Genomic DNA, 16,857 nt, shown 5'->3' on the forward strand with positions numbered 1-16,857 from the left:
AAAAGCCACTAGACGAGCAAATAGAACTTTAGTCCGCTACGACCAACACAAGTACAAGCATCAACATTCGCCAGAGTTCATTGGCTTTGTGTGCTGTCAATTAAAATTTTCAACTACAAAAAAGTGTGATTTCAACGTTAGCTATGGCGACAACTATCCAGATGACCAATGAGCAACTACATGCGCTCATCGAGGCTGTACGTTCATCAGCGGCCAGCGCAGCCGGCAATGCCGCTGCTGCTGCTACCGGCAGCGACGCCTCAAAGTCAAAAGGAAGCTTCAGCACCTGCACGCACAAGTTTAGCGGCGCTCGCAATCACGAGGACGTCGAGGAGTTTATCACAAATATTGTAACCTACAAGGAGCTTGAAGATATCAGCGATGAGAATGCTTTGAAGGGTCTCTCCCTGCTCTTTAATGGTATTGCATCCACCTGGTGGCAGGGCGTCCGAAAAGAGGCCAAGTGCTGGAATGATGCCATCGGCCTCATTCGCGAACACTTTTCGCCCACCAAGCCAGCCTATCAGGTCTACATGGAGTTCTTCGAGAAGAAGCAGGACGACAGCGTTGCCATCGACACCTTCGTTGTCGAGAAACGTGCGCTGCTCGCCCAACTACCAGAGGGACGTCATAATGAAGAAACCGAACTGGACTTCCTCTACGGCCTGCTGAACATCAAGTACCGCAAGCACATTCCCCGCCAAGGTGTTCAAACATTCCGCGATCTACTCGAAAAGGGCCGCATCATTGAGCACAACAACCAGGAGGATGAGGCGCAACCGAAGGGACCGCTACGCGGCGCCAACCGTGTTGAACGCTGCACCTACTGTAATTTCCGTGGTCACACGTTCGAGGTCTGTCGTAAGCGACAAGCGCGGGATCAGACGAACGCGGCGAACTAAAAACTACACACACACGCACACAATATATGAGACATGACATCAGCGGCAGCTACAATAACAACAACATGCGCAGGGCGCATATTTGGATGCCTACGTCAATGTCTCTCTCACCAATACCATCAACACTCACTTTGCCACGCTGGCCTCACATGGACAAGAGGAGAGTTGAAAATGACAACATCGAAGAACAGCGACATACACAGAATGCTCTTGGAGCTTTTTGGCCAAGTCAGTTTCTAACTCTCATTCAGCATCAAGTGGCGTGCCGGCAAGTAAAGCAGAGCTAAAACAACAAACAACAAAACGGGCATTTCGATGTCGAATACACTTCACGCCGAAAATTCGGCTCTCTTTGGTACTGAACACCAACTTAAATGATTTTTCGTGATATTTTTATCACAACTGGGAACTCTACAACAACCGGTGAACTAGTTCACCAACACCCGAGCGGCAGGGTATGTAGGATAGGTTGGTGCACGCATTTCGCTCCTAGGCTAAGTCGCTGAGCTTTCGTGCTGCGCAACAGAGCAGCGGCGCTTGTCGTACATAGATTTTCTCTGCAGTTCTTCGGAATTTCGCAGTTGATGAGCTTTGTGCGGCTAACGTCGTTGACTCTGCTTCGCGGGCGTCAGCGCACCGACTAAGGCCGTGATGGGTGTTGCGTGCACTGTGCCCTTCCCCCTTTTCTTGTCGCTCAAACCCGCTGCCTTGGTCTAGTGTCGGCGCAGCGCAGCTGTGGATCGTATGCGGCGATCAAAGAGCGGGCGCAAATGCTTCGTTGGCTTCGGCCAGTGGAACTGTGCGCTCACTTGTCGCTTATTTCGAACTGCAGCTGCTGCAGTGTCGGTCCTTAGTCAATGCGGCAAAAAAAAAACACGTCCATGGGAAGACAACGCAGTGGCTTTCGTGTGTCGCAAGCCGCAAGGCGCAACTACACGTTGATGCCCAGCTCTGGCAGCACGATGCAGTTAACTTCAGTGCGCTGTTGCAGTTCATTTCGGTGCGCTGCTGCAGTTTACTTGGGTGCGCTGTAGCGCTGCTGTTAACTGTGCTCGGCTTGAAATTGTAGCCTTCGCGGGTTGCTTCTGTGCGACAGCCGCAACTGAGGCTTGGTCATGGACAAAACTTAATTTTCTTTTAAGAAAATTGAAAAAAAAACAACTTTAAATAGACATTTTAATGTCAAACACACTAAAACGGTTTACATCGCACTACAATGGCTATGCTTTCGCCATTCGTGCGGTTGGCACGCTAAACTATCACGGACTGGTGCTCCTTCCTTGGAGCTCCACTCGCGTGGTAAGCGTAAGGCACGCCAGCTCATACACACACACACACAAACAGAGGCTTCCGATTCGTCGCTGCTTTGCGGCTCCAGCTTGTGGCGACTGTCGAGAAGCCTCACAATATTGTAAATCCAGTCTCTTGTGCAGAATCCTTAGGCGCGCAGTGTCACCACGAACATCGGTGTCCACACCATTGTTGCCGTCACTCAGCAACGTGCGCCAGCATTTTGGAGCAATTGGCCAACCAAAACGTTGCAGCAGCGACGGCACGCGTTTTCCCGATGAAGTATGCGCAATGTCGATCTCTCTCGGCATTTGTACACTCTTCAAGCTGAGTGCCTATCGATGACCACGAGAGACTGTGATAAGCACCAAAACATGAAATTATAAAGACTGAAACCAGAAAAATAAATCCTCATAAACACAAAACTAAATTTTCAATGTGTTTTTATACGTGTTATTGCGGGCGGGGTTTGCATTTCTAAAAAAAAAAAAAAAAAAAACATTTTATAAATCAAAAAAGAAGATATTGTTTGTTAATTTTCAGATTTGAACCAGAATAAAAATAAATCGGCACAGTTAAACTCTTTCAAAAAAGACAAAGAAAATAAATAAACTAAATTTTTGTTTTTTATTATTAATAAAACACATTAAAATATGTATGAGGATTCATATCACAATTTTGTAAGGGTATTTACTCTCCGGTAAACATTTTTTGTTTGTCTTTAGAAAAGCACAGTTAACTTAACGGCGTTCAGTCTTCTTTCGTTTTCATACTTTCAACTTAACTGAACTATGGCGTGGAAGTGGAAATACCCTGGAGATTTACTTATGTAGCTTACAAATATTTTATTTAATAGAGGGATAAAAACAGTTCGACTAGTTAAAATTGTTGCTCATTTCGTGCGCTCGACCATTCGGCCACGTTCGAGCAACTCTTTGAAGGATTTGATTTCGTGACGTGGTATGTGCTCTCTGTACTTTTGCTGCATCAGGCCGTAGATGAAATCTAACTCGGTCTCCTCGTTGTGGCGACCCTCGGGCAGCTTTGCCAGCAGAGCGCGCTGTTTGCATATAAACTGGTCGATTACTTCTCTGCTTTCCTGTTTCGATTCGAAGATTTCCATGTATATCTGATAGGAGGGTTTTGTGGGCGAGAAGTGATCGCGTAGCAGCTGTAGAGCATCTTGCCAGGTTTTGGCATCTCGCCGCACGCCCTTCCACCACATAACGGCAACGCTATTGAAAAGCAACGAAATGCCTTTCAGTGCGTCTTTGTCGCTAATACCCTCTACCTCTTTGTATGTTTCGACTGCTGTTATGAACTCGTCGACAGCGTCGTGGTCTCGCTGCCCGCTAAACCGAACCGCACAGTTGCTAAAGCTGCCCTTCGATTGCTGCTCCTTCTCATCTTGCTGGGGTGCCAAAGATTTGATTGTTTCAATGAGTATGCGAAATTGTTCGTCAGACAATTGCGTCATTATGCGTTGCTCGTTCGGTCACATATGTCGCCAACGCAAATAAATAAACAAAAAGTTCTTGCTTCGATGCGGTCAACGTATCAACTGAATAAAAGAAAAGCTTTTTGCGTTGTGAAATAGTAAAACGGCCTGCTCTCTGAGAGCGTGGAATAGCTTTCGAGTTCGAAAAACCGGCAACAGTTGTTGTTTTCGTTTGTTATGAGTAATATTCTCTTGTATATATATATATATATGTGTTTCGCATAGGGACTTTTATTTGTTTATCATTAGTTATTTGACATATGTGTACATTAGCACGAATATAAACATACTCACATACATCTGCTTGCACATATGAACTGTTGTTTGTTTCTTCGTACTTATCTATCTATTTCTTTCCAATTGGAATATCATACGAAATTGTATATAATTGAAAACCATTAGGAGACAATGTGTTACTTCAAAAACCACTCCATAATTAAGATGTTTATAAGTCAAAGATGCTTTTGAAATTGGTTTCTTGATTATCATCGATAGATTGCGAAATCATCGAAGATAGCTCGAAATTTCTATTGAATTGGTAAACAATCTAATATAGTTACTAACTAAAAAACTTTAAAGGCAATTAAAATTTCCTTTGGTCCCTTTGACACAGGACACGGCAGAAAATACCAATTATTCATGAAATATAATTATCATGAATACAGAATTATATAGAATGGGAAAATTGAAATTAATAAAAATTAAAGTAGCTTTCAAATCACCTTGTTTTTAAGGATGTTTTTTGTGCTACTAATTATACTAGTTTTGACAATTTATCAAACTGAAATCTTAGCGAATTAACACTTATGTTCTCAAACACTATGAATACCAAGGTGCCTGATTTTTATGGTTCAGTTCCATAGAATTGATAAGTAAGCCCTAAGTTTTGGTGACTTAAATTGATAAAAAGCAAACAGTGCACAAACATACATATATACGTCTCTATTATGTATGTACATGTAGACATACATAAATAAACCTATTATAGTGGAGCTCGCTCTATGTGTGGACACATTGATTATCAACGCTATGAATCATTCATACACGAAATTCTCTCGGAGCGCGTAATTTTTTGGATGCAATGTTCAATTTCACAACATGTATTAATAAACCGGCTACAAAAGACGAAAACTTTTCAGTCTACCGGCAACTTTTGGCGGTGCTGTGGAGCAATCTGTTTAAGCTACTAATCACCGGACTATAACATGGCTCAAACAATACAAATGACCAACGAGCAGCTGCGTGAGCTCATCGAAACGGTACGCTCCTCTGCTCTGACAGCTGCAACAACTGGCGGGGAAGTCCCGACGACCAAGTCGAAGGGCAGTTTCAGCACCTGCACGCACAAGTTTAGCGGCGCTCGCAATCACGAGGACGTCGAGGAGTTTATCACAAATATTGTAACCTACAAGGAGCTTGAAGATATCAGCGATGAGAATGCTTTGAAGGGTCTCTCCCTGCTCTTTAATGGCATTGCATCCACCTGGTGGCAGGGCGTGCGAAAAGAGGCCAAGTGTTGGAATGATGCCATCGTCCTTATTCGCGAACACTTTTCGCCAACTAAGCCGGCATATCAGGTCTACATGGAGTTCTTTCAGAATAAGCAGGAGGACAGCGTACCCATGGACACATTTGTGGTCGAGAAACGTGCCTTGCTCGCCCAATTGGAAAATGATCGTCACAACGAGGAGACGGAACTGGATTTCCTCTACGGTCTGCTGAATATTAAGTACCGCAAGCACATTCCTCGCCAAAGTGTCTCAACATTCCGTGATTTACTGGAGCAGGCACGCATTATTGAGCACAACAATCAAGAGGAAACCCAAACCGAAAAACATTCACGGAAACGTAATTACTCGCGTATGTAAAAAGATGTTACTTTCTATCAATTTGTTCTTAAATACGATTCATTGTCCATAGAAAGTTGGCCCTGGCAGAGGTATGGGCAGAGGTAGAGGAAGAGGAAGAGGCCGTGGCAGAGGCAGAGGCCGGGGCTTTGGCCTGCAGCCGAACGGCGAGGAGGACGTGCCCATGACTGAGGAACCTCAAACAGAAACATAAGAGGAATAAATTTAGAAATATACGAAAACATAAATAAATATATAATTATAAAATTTAAATTATACATTTACATATAAAATGTAAGTATAAATTATTATATAGTTAAATAATTTAAATAAATAACGTATTGTAGTTGCAAAATAATAATATGCAAATATTTTGATTTAATCAACAAGTTAAATTAGCGCACAATGTTGCCATATATTTTATAGAGCTGCCACTGAGTACTCATTTGGTAACCAGGGCAGTGCCGCATTGGTATCGGCAATCGTCTGGGACTGCGCAGTGCGCAGGGTTGCTGTGCAGCTAAAGTATTGGTATCGGACGGTCGTATTTTTGTTATGCTGTTGTTGTTGTTTAGCAAAAATGGATCAACAACTGCACCGTCTGACGGATCGTCATTACTCGGAAGTGGAGGGCTTGCTACAGGTATACAAACATCATCCAAATTTTGCTAGCATGCCAAAATTTAATGTGTCAATTATTACAACGCCCAATTTTTCGCCCGTTTTTTTCGTCTGCTGCCCACTCACGCGAACGCACCCACTCTCAAAACACCAACACATACACACATAAAAACACATTAACACAAATACACACGCATTCAGGCTATGGACATGCCGAGTTCCGACCACGAAGAAATTGAGTCGGAATCGTGCCGACTTAGCCGGTATAATGTGGCCAACCTGTATGAGGGACGTCAGCGTTGCTACACAATGCCGCACGTGCCCCCAGCGCCGCCCTCCACACCAACGTTGTTAACGTCCAACGGCAACAGCAGCGGCAATGCCAATGGGAATGGCAATGGCAACAGTAACGGCAGCGCCAATGGTAATGGTAGCTCCAGCTCACCCACCGCCAGCCTGGTGGCCGATAATCAATCAATCAATCATTTTATCTATGTTAAAAACGGTAAGAACCTGCGTCGTGAAACCCGTTGCGTTGACTCTGAGCTATCCAAATTGTTCAACGTTGTGTCCATCACAAATCGGCTAACTGCCGTCAAGAATCGTGCGCACAAACAGCATCAGCATCAGCACCAACATCAGCAGCTGGCCGACCGCGGTATCATAAATGCATCCCGGGCCATCTCCAAGCTGCATGGTGCGACGAAAATCTTCAAGATACATCGCGATCCCAAGGAATTCCTGCGCGAAACGGACGAGGACTCAGTGTCAGCGCCCGAATACGATGAAGAGGAGGAGGACACACGTTTCCGATTCTTTCGACGGACACGGCATTCGCGCCGGCATTCGTTTACGCGCATGGAGCGTAAATTTGCACGGTTCGAGCATCACGAGCGTATGGAAACGATCGTTGATAGCTTCGATGCGGCCATGAGTTTTAACGATGCAGATACCTGAGCGGATGCACAAGCTGACGCTACAACCACTAGAACAACAACAACAGCAGCAACAGAAACACCTTCAGCAACAACAACAACAACAGCAACAGCAACTGTAGCGACAGCTTCTGCAATCAAGCAACAACAAAAACAAAAACAACAACAACACCACAGGCACGAAGGGCAAGTGGTTGGCCGCCAAGTGCAAACCAATGTGATGAATGTGAATTTCAACTAAATTATTTTTATTACTACTATTATATTACTATTATATTACGATTATGATTACCGATTATCGATTACCGAACTGTTCTCTCCATACATTTAGTTCTCTTTATTGCGCCAATTGGCCCGTCGCATGTCACTCTTGTGGAACGATCTGACGATTGAGACGTCCGATCCTTCAGCAGCTCTCAGCCTCCATAATATGGAAGGCAGTGAATTGCTGCCACAAGCGAATGCGTCGATTAAGCGCAGCAGGTCGCAGCATTTAGTTTATAGTTCTTAGTTCTTACGCCTGGGCGGCTCCTCTCATCTGAATATCGCAGTCGACGGCAACAACAATAATAATAATAATATAAATAATATAAACAGCAACAGATATAACAAAGCAACAAGCACAATTTTTAGTATTTAGTTGTGGTCTAACGAACGCCGTGTCCATTTGAATGAGGAGCAGCCAAACGAACGATTCCAATAAATAATGCACAAAATAATGTGTTGTATTTGTGAAGATGAAACCGCAATTTGTTCTTTCCATTGATTCCATTATCCAAATGGAGCTATTTAAGAAATTGTTTATATATGACCTATATATATATATATATATATAAATCGAACCCTTTCCAACTTCGAGTCCGTTTCTAAAACATTTTAAAATAAAAATGCAACTTTATTTTTTAGGTTTAGCTCTGTATACAACAAAAAGGTGTCATAACTAAACAATTTCCTAAACGTAGTTTGTTAAAAGAGAACCCAACACAGTTGGAGGAAACCCACAAACCGTGTAAAAGTGTGTGCATCAAATCTAATTTCCAATTGTATATTTTAAATTCTACAACTTAAATTGAATTAGAGTTAGTTTTCGCAGTGGGGAGGTCACAAAAAGTGGAGCTACAAACTAGAATACAACATGTTCCGAGAACCGATTAATAGATATGCTTTAGAAGCTAAACAATATAACATTGTTGTTAATCCTCAATAACAACATATTAATAACTAATAACTAGTTCGAGTAATGTCAATAGTGGGGCCTGCTGGTTAACCTAGTTTAGATGCGCTCCTTGAAGAAGTTGGCCATCAGATTCTCTTCGAGCTGGGCTGGATCTGTCACTGGCATGCGGCAGACGCGATCATGGCAAATGTAGACGGTCGTCTTGCCATTGACCATCTTAAACTTATGCTGCAAACGCTGATTGCATGCGTCATCCGGATGCAGTGGATCACAGTGCACGATTATCATGCCCGGCACATAGAACTTTCGTACAATCTCCACAAAGCGTCGCGTGTCCGCGGAATCGGGACCTACCACGGCAACCAGATCGAGACCGTTTTCATGTAAAAGCAGCGCCGACAGCATCTCGGGCAACGCATGCCCAAAAGGCGAGACATCAGCAAAGTAATTTAACAGCTTCGAAGCCCGATCCAAATAGGTCGGATCATCGTAATAATGCGAGAGTAACGTGAGATTACGTGCAGCGACACTGTTGCCGCATGGCTCGGCGCCGTCATGATCTGTGAAAAGCGAGATTGAGATTAGAAGTGGAATGACTTGCGAGTGATTAAAAACCAACCTTCCTTGAGTCTCACTATGACATTCGGGGCATCTTGCTGTGAAAAGAAATAGGCGCCCTTTTTTTCATCCCAAAACAGTTTGTCCTGCGTCTCCTGCAGAGTCTTGGACCAATTCAACGCTGCCATGTCTAACGAGGCCTTATAATAGTCCAGCAAGCCTTTGATGAGAAACGCATAATCATCCAGAAAGCCCTCAATGCGAGTGCTGTAAAGTAGGCTATATATAGTAGGTTTACAGTTAAATTCGCTCGCACTTACGCATTCTGCTCGAGCGTATTATCTTCCACGCCCGCTCCATAGCAGGAGCGCAGTAGCAGCTTCTCTTCCTCAACGTATAGATGACTGCGTAGGAATTCCAACAGTTGCTTAGCTGTAGCCAAATATGCATCTCGCTTGGCTGTGCCGCAATTGGCCAGCTTCGCTAGGCCGGAGAGCACCAAACCGTTCCAGCCACAGATGATCTTCGTATCCAAATGTGGACGAGGACGCTGATCTCTAATCTTGTGTAATATGCCATTAGCTGTCTGCAACAGCTGCTGCAGTTGGTCCAGCTTGATGTTGAAGTTCGAACACGTGTCTTCCTCCGAGCCACGTATTATTAGTATATTCTTGCCGGTCAGGTGGCCATGCGGATCACTAGAGGGACGCACATTGCCCGCAGGCTTCAGGTCATAATGGAAACTATAAATTTCAAAAGCACGAGCCGCACTGACATCCTTAAAGCAGGATTCTTCCTTTTCAAATGCCTGTTTCACTTCATCCCAAGTCCAGGCATAGAAGGCACCCTCAACCTTGACAGTATCCTCATGGGAAGGCAAGGAATCGGCATCCTCGCCCGCATAAAAACCGCCCGCTGGATGACGCAAATCCTTGATCAAATACTCATAGATGTGATCTGCATAGCCGAGAAACTCTTTGCTTCGGGTCAACTTATAAGCATTGGCATACGCAGACATCAGTTGACCCTGGTCATACAGCATCTTCTCGAAGTGAACATTGTGCCAATCTCGCGTTGTCGCATAGCGTGCAAAGCCGCCAAAAATGTGATCATTAATGCCGCCACGTCCAATGTGATCCAGCGTCTGCAGCACCATGTCAAGCACATCCACATCCTTGCTGACCAAATAAGCATGGAAGAGGAAATTGAGTCGTGGCACTTCCGGAAACTTGGGCTCCCGGCCAAAGCCCGCACATTGCTGATCATACCGCTGCTTGTGCACTGCCAACGCTTCCGCTAGCTTGGCTTCGCCGCTGCCCCGCTCGAAGGCTGCTTCCGTATTAGTTCCTGTATTCTGGTTGGTTTGCATGGCCTGCAGCAGGGTGTTACCCGCTTTCTTAAGCGACTCGCGATCTGCTAGCCACTTCTTGGCTATCGACTCCAGTACCATGATGAACGAGGGCATGCCATAGCTGAGCGCAGCAAAGAGTTTTAAGGGTTTTTAGAGTTTAAGGAAAATGTGTTATGCCTTACCGCGGCTTTGGCGGAAAATACGTTCCAGCAGCCAGTGGTGCCAGATCTGGCGTTAGCCATACGCTCATCGGCCAGCCGCCACTGCCCTTGGACATGAGCAGGAACTGCATGTAGACCTTGTCTATGTCGGGTCGCTCCTCACGATCCACCTTGATGTTCACAAAATGTTTGTTCATCACCTCAGCCGTGGCGGCATCCTCGAACGACTCATGCTCCATGACATGACACCAATGGCACGTGGAATAGCCCACAGACAAGAATATCAACTTGTTCTCGCTGCGCGCACGCTCAAAGGCTTCCTCACACCAGGGATACCTTTCAAGATGGTTGCCAGAAAGGTTTTTTAGTTGGCAGCAGGCACTTTCTGGTTAACCAGAACTTACCAGTCGACGGGATTATGCGCATGCTGTAGCAAATATGGCGACTTGGAAGTTGCTAATCTGTTGACGTGCTTTGGCGGCTGCGCCTTTGTTTCGCCACCCGTTGCCATGCCACGAAACAGGTGCTGCTTTTGCTGATGCTGCGTCTGTGCTGTTGTTGTCGTTGTTTTGCTACTGTTTAACCTTTTGTATTAAATTGTAGTGAGCAATTGATACTTTATTACTTACTCGTTTATTGGCCAACTACGTTGTAATTGTGTTTGAGGCGCTGTAAATGACAAAGCGCTTCTAATCCAGTTTTGGCAGAGTGTTTTGCCTCTAAACATAGCAATTTAATTGATAATATTTAATCGAAAGGGGACCCCATCAGCTGATTGAATTGATCAGCTATTTATGTTATCGATTACAAATCAATAATATTAATACGTTTACACGAAAAACAAAAGCTAATATTTGCCACGTTAACATTCGTTTCAAATTATAAGAAAACACGTTTGGTAACTTAAATTATTACTTTCCTTAGTAAATAAGCAATACTAGATGATGAAATATCTACGGCTGTCATCGATAAATAACGTAATCGATAGTTACATTACGATATTTATATTCAATAGTTTAAACGCGATATTTGCAAGCAACAACACGTGCTTGAACAGCAGTGGCAACGCCAAAGGGTACTGCCAGATCAAGACTCAGCGCGGTAAAATTCGAATTCAAAGTTTTGTGACTGAGTTATATAAATTGTTTTAAAATTTTTATTAATGCATACAGTTTATCTTTGCTTTTGATAATTATGTAAAAAATTGCTTACATATATGCGGTTGATACATAGTTTAACCTACATGCTAATTGAAAATCACAAATGAACATAAAATATTTATACATTATAGTGTGTGTGTGGTGAATTTTAAGCACATTAAGTTAAGTTAAATACACACAGCCCGACCAGCAGCTAAGGCAATTCTCGCAAACAGCTCTCAACTTATAGTTGACAGCACGGAAAATTGAATTGAGAACCCAGCTAGCAATCGCTTTGGACTAGCGCATCGCTTAAGGCGTTCAACTGCTCCTCGCTGCTCTTGATCCTGTCGGAGAGGTCGCGTGCATCGGCAATCAGTTTGGCCTTCATATTAATAAAATAATCATAGTCGGCGCATATATCAACGTTGAGATGTTTGCCAATTAACTTGGCAATGCTGCTGCCACGCCTATCGATGTCGGACTTGAGCCGTTGCGCCTCCTCCAGCTGTTCATAGAGACGTTCACGTTTTGCTGCCAGCGTACTCTGTAAGATGCAAGATAAAGAATATTTAGTTGTGTTCCCCCATAGGAATATGGTCATATGGTATTACCTTCTCCTGCTGGCTGCTATGCGTCTCTAGATTGCTTTCAGTTTGCGCCAATCGCTCTGAGAGCGAGAGCAACAGGCTGGTTATGTGACCAACATCATCGATGTAGGTGCGGAACTTGGAGGCTTCGCTGGGACGCACCTTCTCCGTTAATTTGGCCAGCAAATCGAGGCCCAGTTTGTCATTAATGCTGCACTCATCGCAAATTGTTTGCTGCTCACATTTGAGCGAGCCAATTTTTTGGTTCAACTGCTTAATTAGCGCGCGCTGTAAGGGCAAAGATGTCGGTTAGGATGTGGTTTCTAATCAGTACAGGGTTAAGGATACTCACCAGCTGCTGCTTGATTAAATTCGTGCACTCCGCATCGCTTGCATCGTCCTCATCCGTCAGCTGCAGCTCCACACTGACCAGCTGCAGCTCGGTCGTAACAAGAGAGTTGCTAGGGCTGGAGCTGGAGCTGTTGCTGTTGCTGTTGCTGTTGTTACTGGCGCTGTCGCCCTTCATGCGCATCAGCGTCGAGGTGCCCACATCTCGCTTGGCCGGACGCAGCTGCACATTTGGATTATACAGATTGCTGACATACTGTGTCGTTGGCTTATATCTTTTTGGTGTTAGAATTTCGATGAGTTTATCGTTGGGCAACAGCTGCTTGATCAGCTCCATGGCCGACTGCTCGTACTCCAGCTCGATGGCCTGCTGCTGGCGTGGCTGTAGCGTTGTCCGTGTCTGTTGCTCCTCGCGCGTCGCCACCAGCTCATTGTCCAGCAGATCCTCGTCTGTTTGGCAGGCCATGTCCGAGGTGCAGGGCGTGGGATTGACAATCAATACCAGCTCGCTGCGCTGCATTAGTTGTAGGCTATCCATGGACGAGGCTTCCGGCATGGCTTCAGCTGCCGGCTCCTCCAACTGATCATTTGCTGCTGGGCTGGGCGGCTGCTCTGTGGCTGTGTCTGTAGCTGTAGCTGGCTCTGTTGTGCTGCTCGTGTTGCAGCTGCTCGGCTTGCCATAGCTGCTCAGCAGACCCGTATCACACAGATGCGCTGACATTAGCTGTGACTGCAGTTGTGTTATCTTCTCGATATTCTCACGCAACGACTCCTGCCTGCTGACCGGTGGCTTTGACTGCTGCGTCGTCGCCGCCGTCGCCGCCGTGGTGCTAATCAGCTCAGCGCGAAAGATGTGCGCTGCTGCATCAGCATTGACATTCGCATTAACTGGACTGCACTCCAGCGAGCTGTTGCTCAGGCTGCAATCGGAATTGGCCGGCGAGAGCAGCTGCGGCGGTGTCGCTGGCAGCGTTGCCTCCTCCAGCGTTGTCTCCAGATTCTGAGCGACCTGCTTCAGATCGACCTGTGACTGGGTGATGTATGTGGCATCGTTTAGGGATTGCAGCTGCTTAACGTCGTACGACTGAGATCGCGTAAATTGCGGCGCTGGCGATCGGCTCTTGCTGTAGGCGTGGTTCAGCGTGGGCGTTGAATACCGTTGCTGCTGCTGCTGCGGATGCTGTTGCTGCTGGCCATAGATCATGGCATAGGCAGCATTATTGCCGCCAACAGCATTTGCCGCTGTGGGCGTGGCATTCGTTGCAAGATTGTTATTGGAGCCATAGCGCATGGCGACAACAACATCGCCCGGCGAACTGGGCGTCATCGGCTTGACCGGCTGCTGTTGCAGCTTAACACCCAGCGGCAATACATCCGGCAAATTGTTGGACATTTTCAGTTTGCCAGCAGCAGCGGCCGCCGCAGCAATGCCATAGCTGGGCTTGCTGTGCGCCACCAGATCCTCGTTGGAGGTGAGCGTGAGCTTATAGATGCCATGATCCGGATCTGTGTTGTTCAGCTTCTCCAGACTCTGACGCGGCAGATACGAGGCCTTCGAGTTCGATCTGCAAGGAAACGAATGCAAGAGGCAAGTTAGTTGGGATTGCTGGAGATAGCTAAGCTTATAGAAGATGGATATATATATATAAAATATATAAGATCTTATGGCATACATTATACAAAAAGCAGTTCAACACTAAATATATATCTATATAAACTTGACTAAAGTCCAGCCAAACTGTCAACCAACTGCAACTGCCACTGCCACTGCAACAGCAACAGAAAATCTTGTGCAACTTTTCAGTCACGTGTGCGAGGCTAATCAGCATATGAAATTGCCTTTAACACAGCCCTACCCAAAATCGTAGGCAAATGTCAATCGTTAAGGCGAACGATATATATGCGATATATATATACATATGCACATATATGCAGAGGTCATCTGCTGGGGGTCATCGCAGTTCACGACTTGTCCCACAGTAGCCACATTTATTATGTAAATCTGGCGAAGCAAGAAACGAGCTGCTAATTGAGTCCTCCATGGGATCAGCTGCGCAGATCTTAACAGCTCAGCAGCTCATCATCAGCAGCAGCTACATTTCACAGCACCCACATGGCGAAAGTAGCTGATCCACAAAACAAGACAATAATAAAACACAGAAAGAAAGAAAAAAAAAATATAAAAATAAGCAAAGCCCAAAAATTATTCTGTGCACGATGCGCGGCGACAACATTTTTGTTTTGGGGTATTTAAAAACGAAAGTGAAATGTTTACAGTGCAATTATAAAGAGTTTTATGTTTCAGTTTCAGTTTAGTGTGCGCTGAGGCGCACTTTTAAGGGGGCGTGGCGGGCAGAGCGAACAACTTTCAAAAAAAAAAAAAAAGTGCTAAACTAATTTTAAATTTTCAACAATTTTGGCTTTTCGCTTTTTTGCAGCTTGGCCACCCACAGAAGTGTGTACAAAATGAAGGTGTTGCCGCTAACGGTTAATATTTTTGGCCAACAAAATGTGCGTATAAACTATAATATATATATATATATAAAAGAAAGCCGACATAGAAATGCTTTGCATAAATTAAGCTACATTTTGGCTGCTTACATCACACTCAAATCTATCTGTATCTGTATCTTTGGCTGTGTATCTGTATCTGTATCTGTCTATGCATTTGCATAAGCAAGCCTTTTGTCTAGTTCCCAATGCCTCACACAACACATTTTTTGATTGTAGCCGACAAAACGCAGCGCAGCGCAGCTTCTTCACTTTCTTTAACGCAGGCATCCGTCAGATACATTAGCCGTAGATGTATCTACAGCTGCTGCTGCTGCTGCTGCTGTTGTTGCTGTTGATAGCTGTCCACTTGTTGCTTCTCTTAATCACTTCCGTTCGCCTGTTAAGTAATATGCAACACAAGCTGTGGCCGTCTGCCTCTCTGTCTTTAGCTAATTTTGCCTTGTTTATTGTTTTAGTTTTTCGTTTTGGCAATTTGCATATAAAAGATATATTTTTGCATATTACAGAATGTCTCACAAATTGCTTATACACACATATATAAATATGTGGCTGCCACTTCCTATCTTTTTATCTTGTTTGGCAGGAAAAGTGTGTGTTGATTGATATCCTAAGCTCAGCATTTACCTATGTTTACCTGCCTTTTGTTTGCCACACGCTTATCTAACATAAATATTTTTTACTAAAAATTATAATCTTTAACTCGGGTTTACACTGGGCTCTAAAAGTGCTTGACATTTTCTTTGTATGATAATTCTCTGTGTGTATTTAATTTGTCATCAAAGATACACACACGCACACACACACTCGCACACATCTACACTTAGTCTGTGGACAAGCCCCCTCTTAGCTCACACTTATATACATTTCTTATATCATAAGTTTAATTGAAATTTTGATTGAGCAAATGCGCGCATTTGAAGCTAAAAATAACAACAATAATAATGTTTAAAAATAACTATAAAAAACTTATTGTAATGAGAAATTAACAGCCATGAAAATGTAAATATACTTTGTCATAGTTTTATCTAGCTAAAAAAGCAAAAAAAAAAACAAATTTTTGCCTTGCCTGAGTCAGATTTAAGCTTTTATAATTATTTTTTTTGTTTGCTAAATATTTTTGTCGTTTATATTACTAGTAAGATTTTTTTAATTTAATTAACTTAAAGTTGTATGTACCTAAATTATTTATATATATATATATATATATATATATATATATATATATATATATATATATATATATATATATATATATATATATATATATATATATATATATATATATATATTTGATTGCCAGCTAATTTTTTTAGAGAAGCAAAGCTTTATTTTACATATTAATATAGTTTATATTTTAATATACTTTTCTTAGTAAAAAGTTTTTTTTTTGTATTATGTATATAAATTTTATGTTTATATTTCTAGCTAATTATTAAAAAAAAAATTTAAATGAATTAATGCAATAATAACACTAAAAAAAACATAGTAAAAAAATTAAATTTTTATATAAAAGTTTTTATCATACTAATATAAATAATAAAAACCAAAATTTGAAATTTTTATATTATTTATATTATATTATAATTATATTATATTATAATTATATTATATTATAATTAGTTTTATAATAATTAAATTAGCATTATTTACTTACTTAGTATTATTACTTACTTATATCTAATTGGAAATTCGAGACCCTTTAGTAACAATTTGATATCAATAAATACGCACAGAACAAAGCAAATTCTTTGTATTGCTCGCCTAATCTATTGATATCACTATATTTAGCTATAAAAATGTTAAAGCTGTCATAAAATCTATAGACTAGACTTTAGTTTGTATTTAACTAAATTTACAATGAAACAATTGTGCTGCCACAGATAAGGCAAAGTAAACGAAGGTGCCCAACTCAAGTTCATAGAGAGA

General features: G+C 43.0%; 6 protein-coding genes across 9 annotated transcripts in view; 3 read left to right on the forward strand and 3 right to left on the reverse strand.

The window, feature by feature from the left end:
• Positions 1 to 15: 15 nt before the first annotated feature.
• LOC111593298 (activity-regulated cytoskeleton associated protein 1-like) lies at positions 16 to 2,619 on the forward strand. The gene has a single exon (XM_023305980.2). The coding sequence runs from the start codon at positions 144 to 146 to the stop codon at positions 900 to 902; it is 759 nt and encodes a 252-aa protein (XP_023161748.2). The 5' UTR covers positions 16 to 143; the 3' UTR covers positions 903 to 2,619.
• A 240-nt stretch (positions 2,620 to 2,859) lies between these two features.
• Positions 2,860 to 3,762, reverse strand: LOC111593296 (activity-regulated cytoskeleton associated protein 2). The gene has a single exon (XM_023305976.2). It carries the CDS (start codon positions 3,667 to 3,669, stop codon positions 3,085 to 3,087), a length of 585 nt encoding a protein of 194 aa, XP_023161744.1. The 5' UTR covers positions 3,670 to 3,762; the 3' UTR covers positions 2,860 to 3,084.
• A 765-nt stretch (positions 3,763 to 4,527) lies between these two features.
• On the forward strand, positions 4,528 to 5,774 carry LOC111593297 (activity-regulated cytoskeleton associated protein 1-like). Of its 2 annotated transcripts, none has more exons than XM_023305979.2 (2): positions 4,528 to 5,550; positions 5,611 to 5,716. In XM_023305979.2, the coding sequence occupies exons 1-2, from the start codon at positions 4,896 to 4,898 to the stop codon at positions 5,643 to 5,645; spliced, it is 690 nt and encodes a 229-aa protein (XP_023161747.1). In that variant the 5' UTR covers positions 4,528 to 4,895; the 3' UTR covers positions 5,646 to 5,716. The 2 variants fall into 2 exon arrangements, with proteins under 2 accessions (XP_023161747.1, XP_023161746.1); XM_023305978.2 differs by having other exon boundaries at positions 4,529 to 5,550; positions 5,615 to 5,774.
• Positions 5,775 to 6,066: 292 nt separating this feature from the next.
• Positions 6,067 to 7,194, forward strand: LOC111593292. Its single transcript, XM_023305970.2, has 2 exons — positions 6,067 to 6,180; positions 6,360 to 7,194. The coding sequence occupies exons 1-2, from the start codon at positions 6,118 to 6,120 to the stop codon at positions 7,113 to 7,115; spliced, it is 819 nt and encodes a 272-aa protein (XP_023161738.1). The 5' UTR covers positions 6,067 to 6,117; the 3' UTR covers positions 7,116 to 7,194.
• Positions 7,195 to 8,017: 823 nt separating this feature from the next.
• Positions 8,018 to 11,153, reverse strand: LOC111593282 (uncharacterized protein B0495.5). Of its 2 annotated transcripts, none has more exons than XM_023305955.2 (6): positions 10,970 to 11,153; positions 10,745 to 10,912; positions 10,362 to 10,676; positions 9,149 to 10,300; positions 8,890 to 9,095; positions 8,018 to 8,830 (listed from the first exon to the last, which is right to left on the reverse strand). In XM_023305955.2, the coding sequence occupies exons 1-6, from the start codon at positions 11,065 to 11,067 to the stop codon at positions 8,367 to 8,369; spliced, it is 2,403 nt and encodes an 800-aa protein (XP_023161723.1). In that variant the 5' UTR covers positions 11,068 to 11,153; the 3' UTR covers positions 8,018 to 8,366. The 2 variants fall into 2 exon arrangements, with proteins under 2 accessions (XP_023161723.1, XP_023161722.1); XM_023305954.2 differs by having other exon boundaries at positions 8,019 to 8,830; positions 10,745 to 10,915.
• A 370-nt stretch (positions 11,154 to 11,523) lies between these two features.
• The window catches only part of LOC111593288 (protein Shroom), a 64,514-nt gene continuing 59,180 nt past the window's right edge, over positions 11,524 to 16,857 (reverse strand). For both annotated transcript variants that reach the window (XM_030225146.1, XM_023305965.2), the window contains 3 exons: positions 12,422 to 13,982; positions 12,094 to 12,357; positions 11,524 to 12,026 (listed from right to left, as the gene is read on the reverse strand). In XM_030225146.1, the coding sequence (XP_030081006.1) occupies positions 11,763 to 12,026; positions 12,094 to 12,357; positions 12,422 to 13,982 (2,089 nt within the window). In that variant the 3' untranslated portion in view covers positions 11,524 to 11,762. The remainder of the gene's footprint in view (positions 12,027 to 12,093; positions 12,358 to 12,421; positions 13,983 to 16,857) is intronic.

This window comes from Drosophila hydei, unplaced genomic scaffold (assembly GCF_003285905.1).
Source record: "Drosophila hydei strain 15085-1641.00,03,60 unplaced genomic scaffold, DhydRS2 tig00008122-arrow-pilon, whole genome shotgun sequence".
In the NCBI taxonomy this organism is placed as follows: Eukaryota; Metazoa; Arthropoda; class Insecta; order Diptera; family Drosophilidae; genus Drosophila; species Drosophila hydei.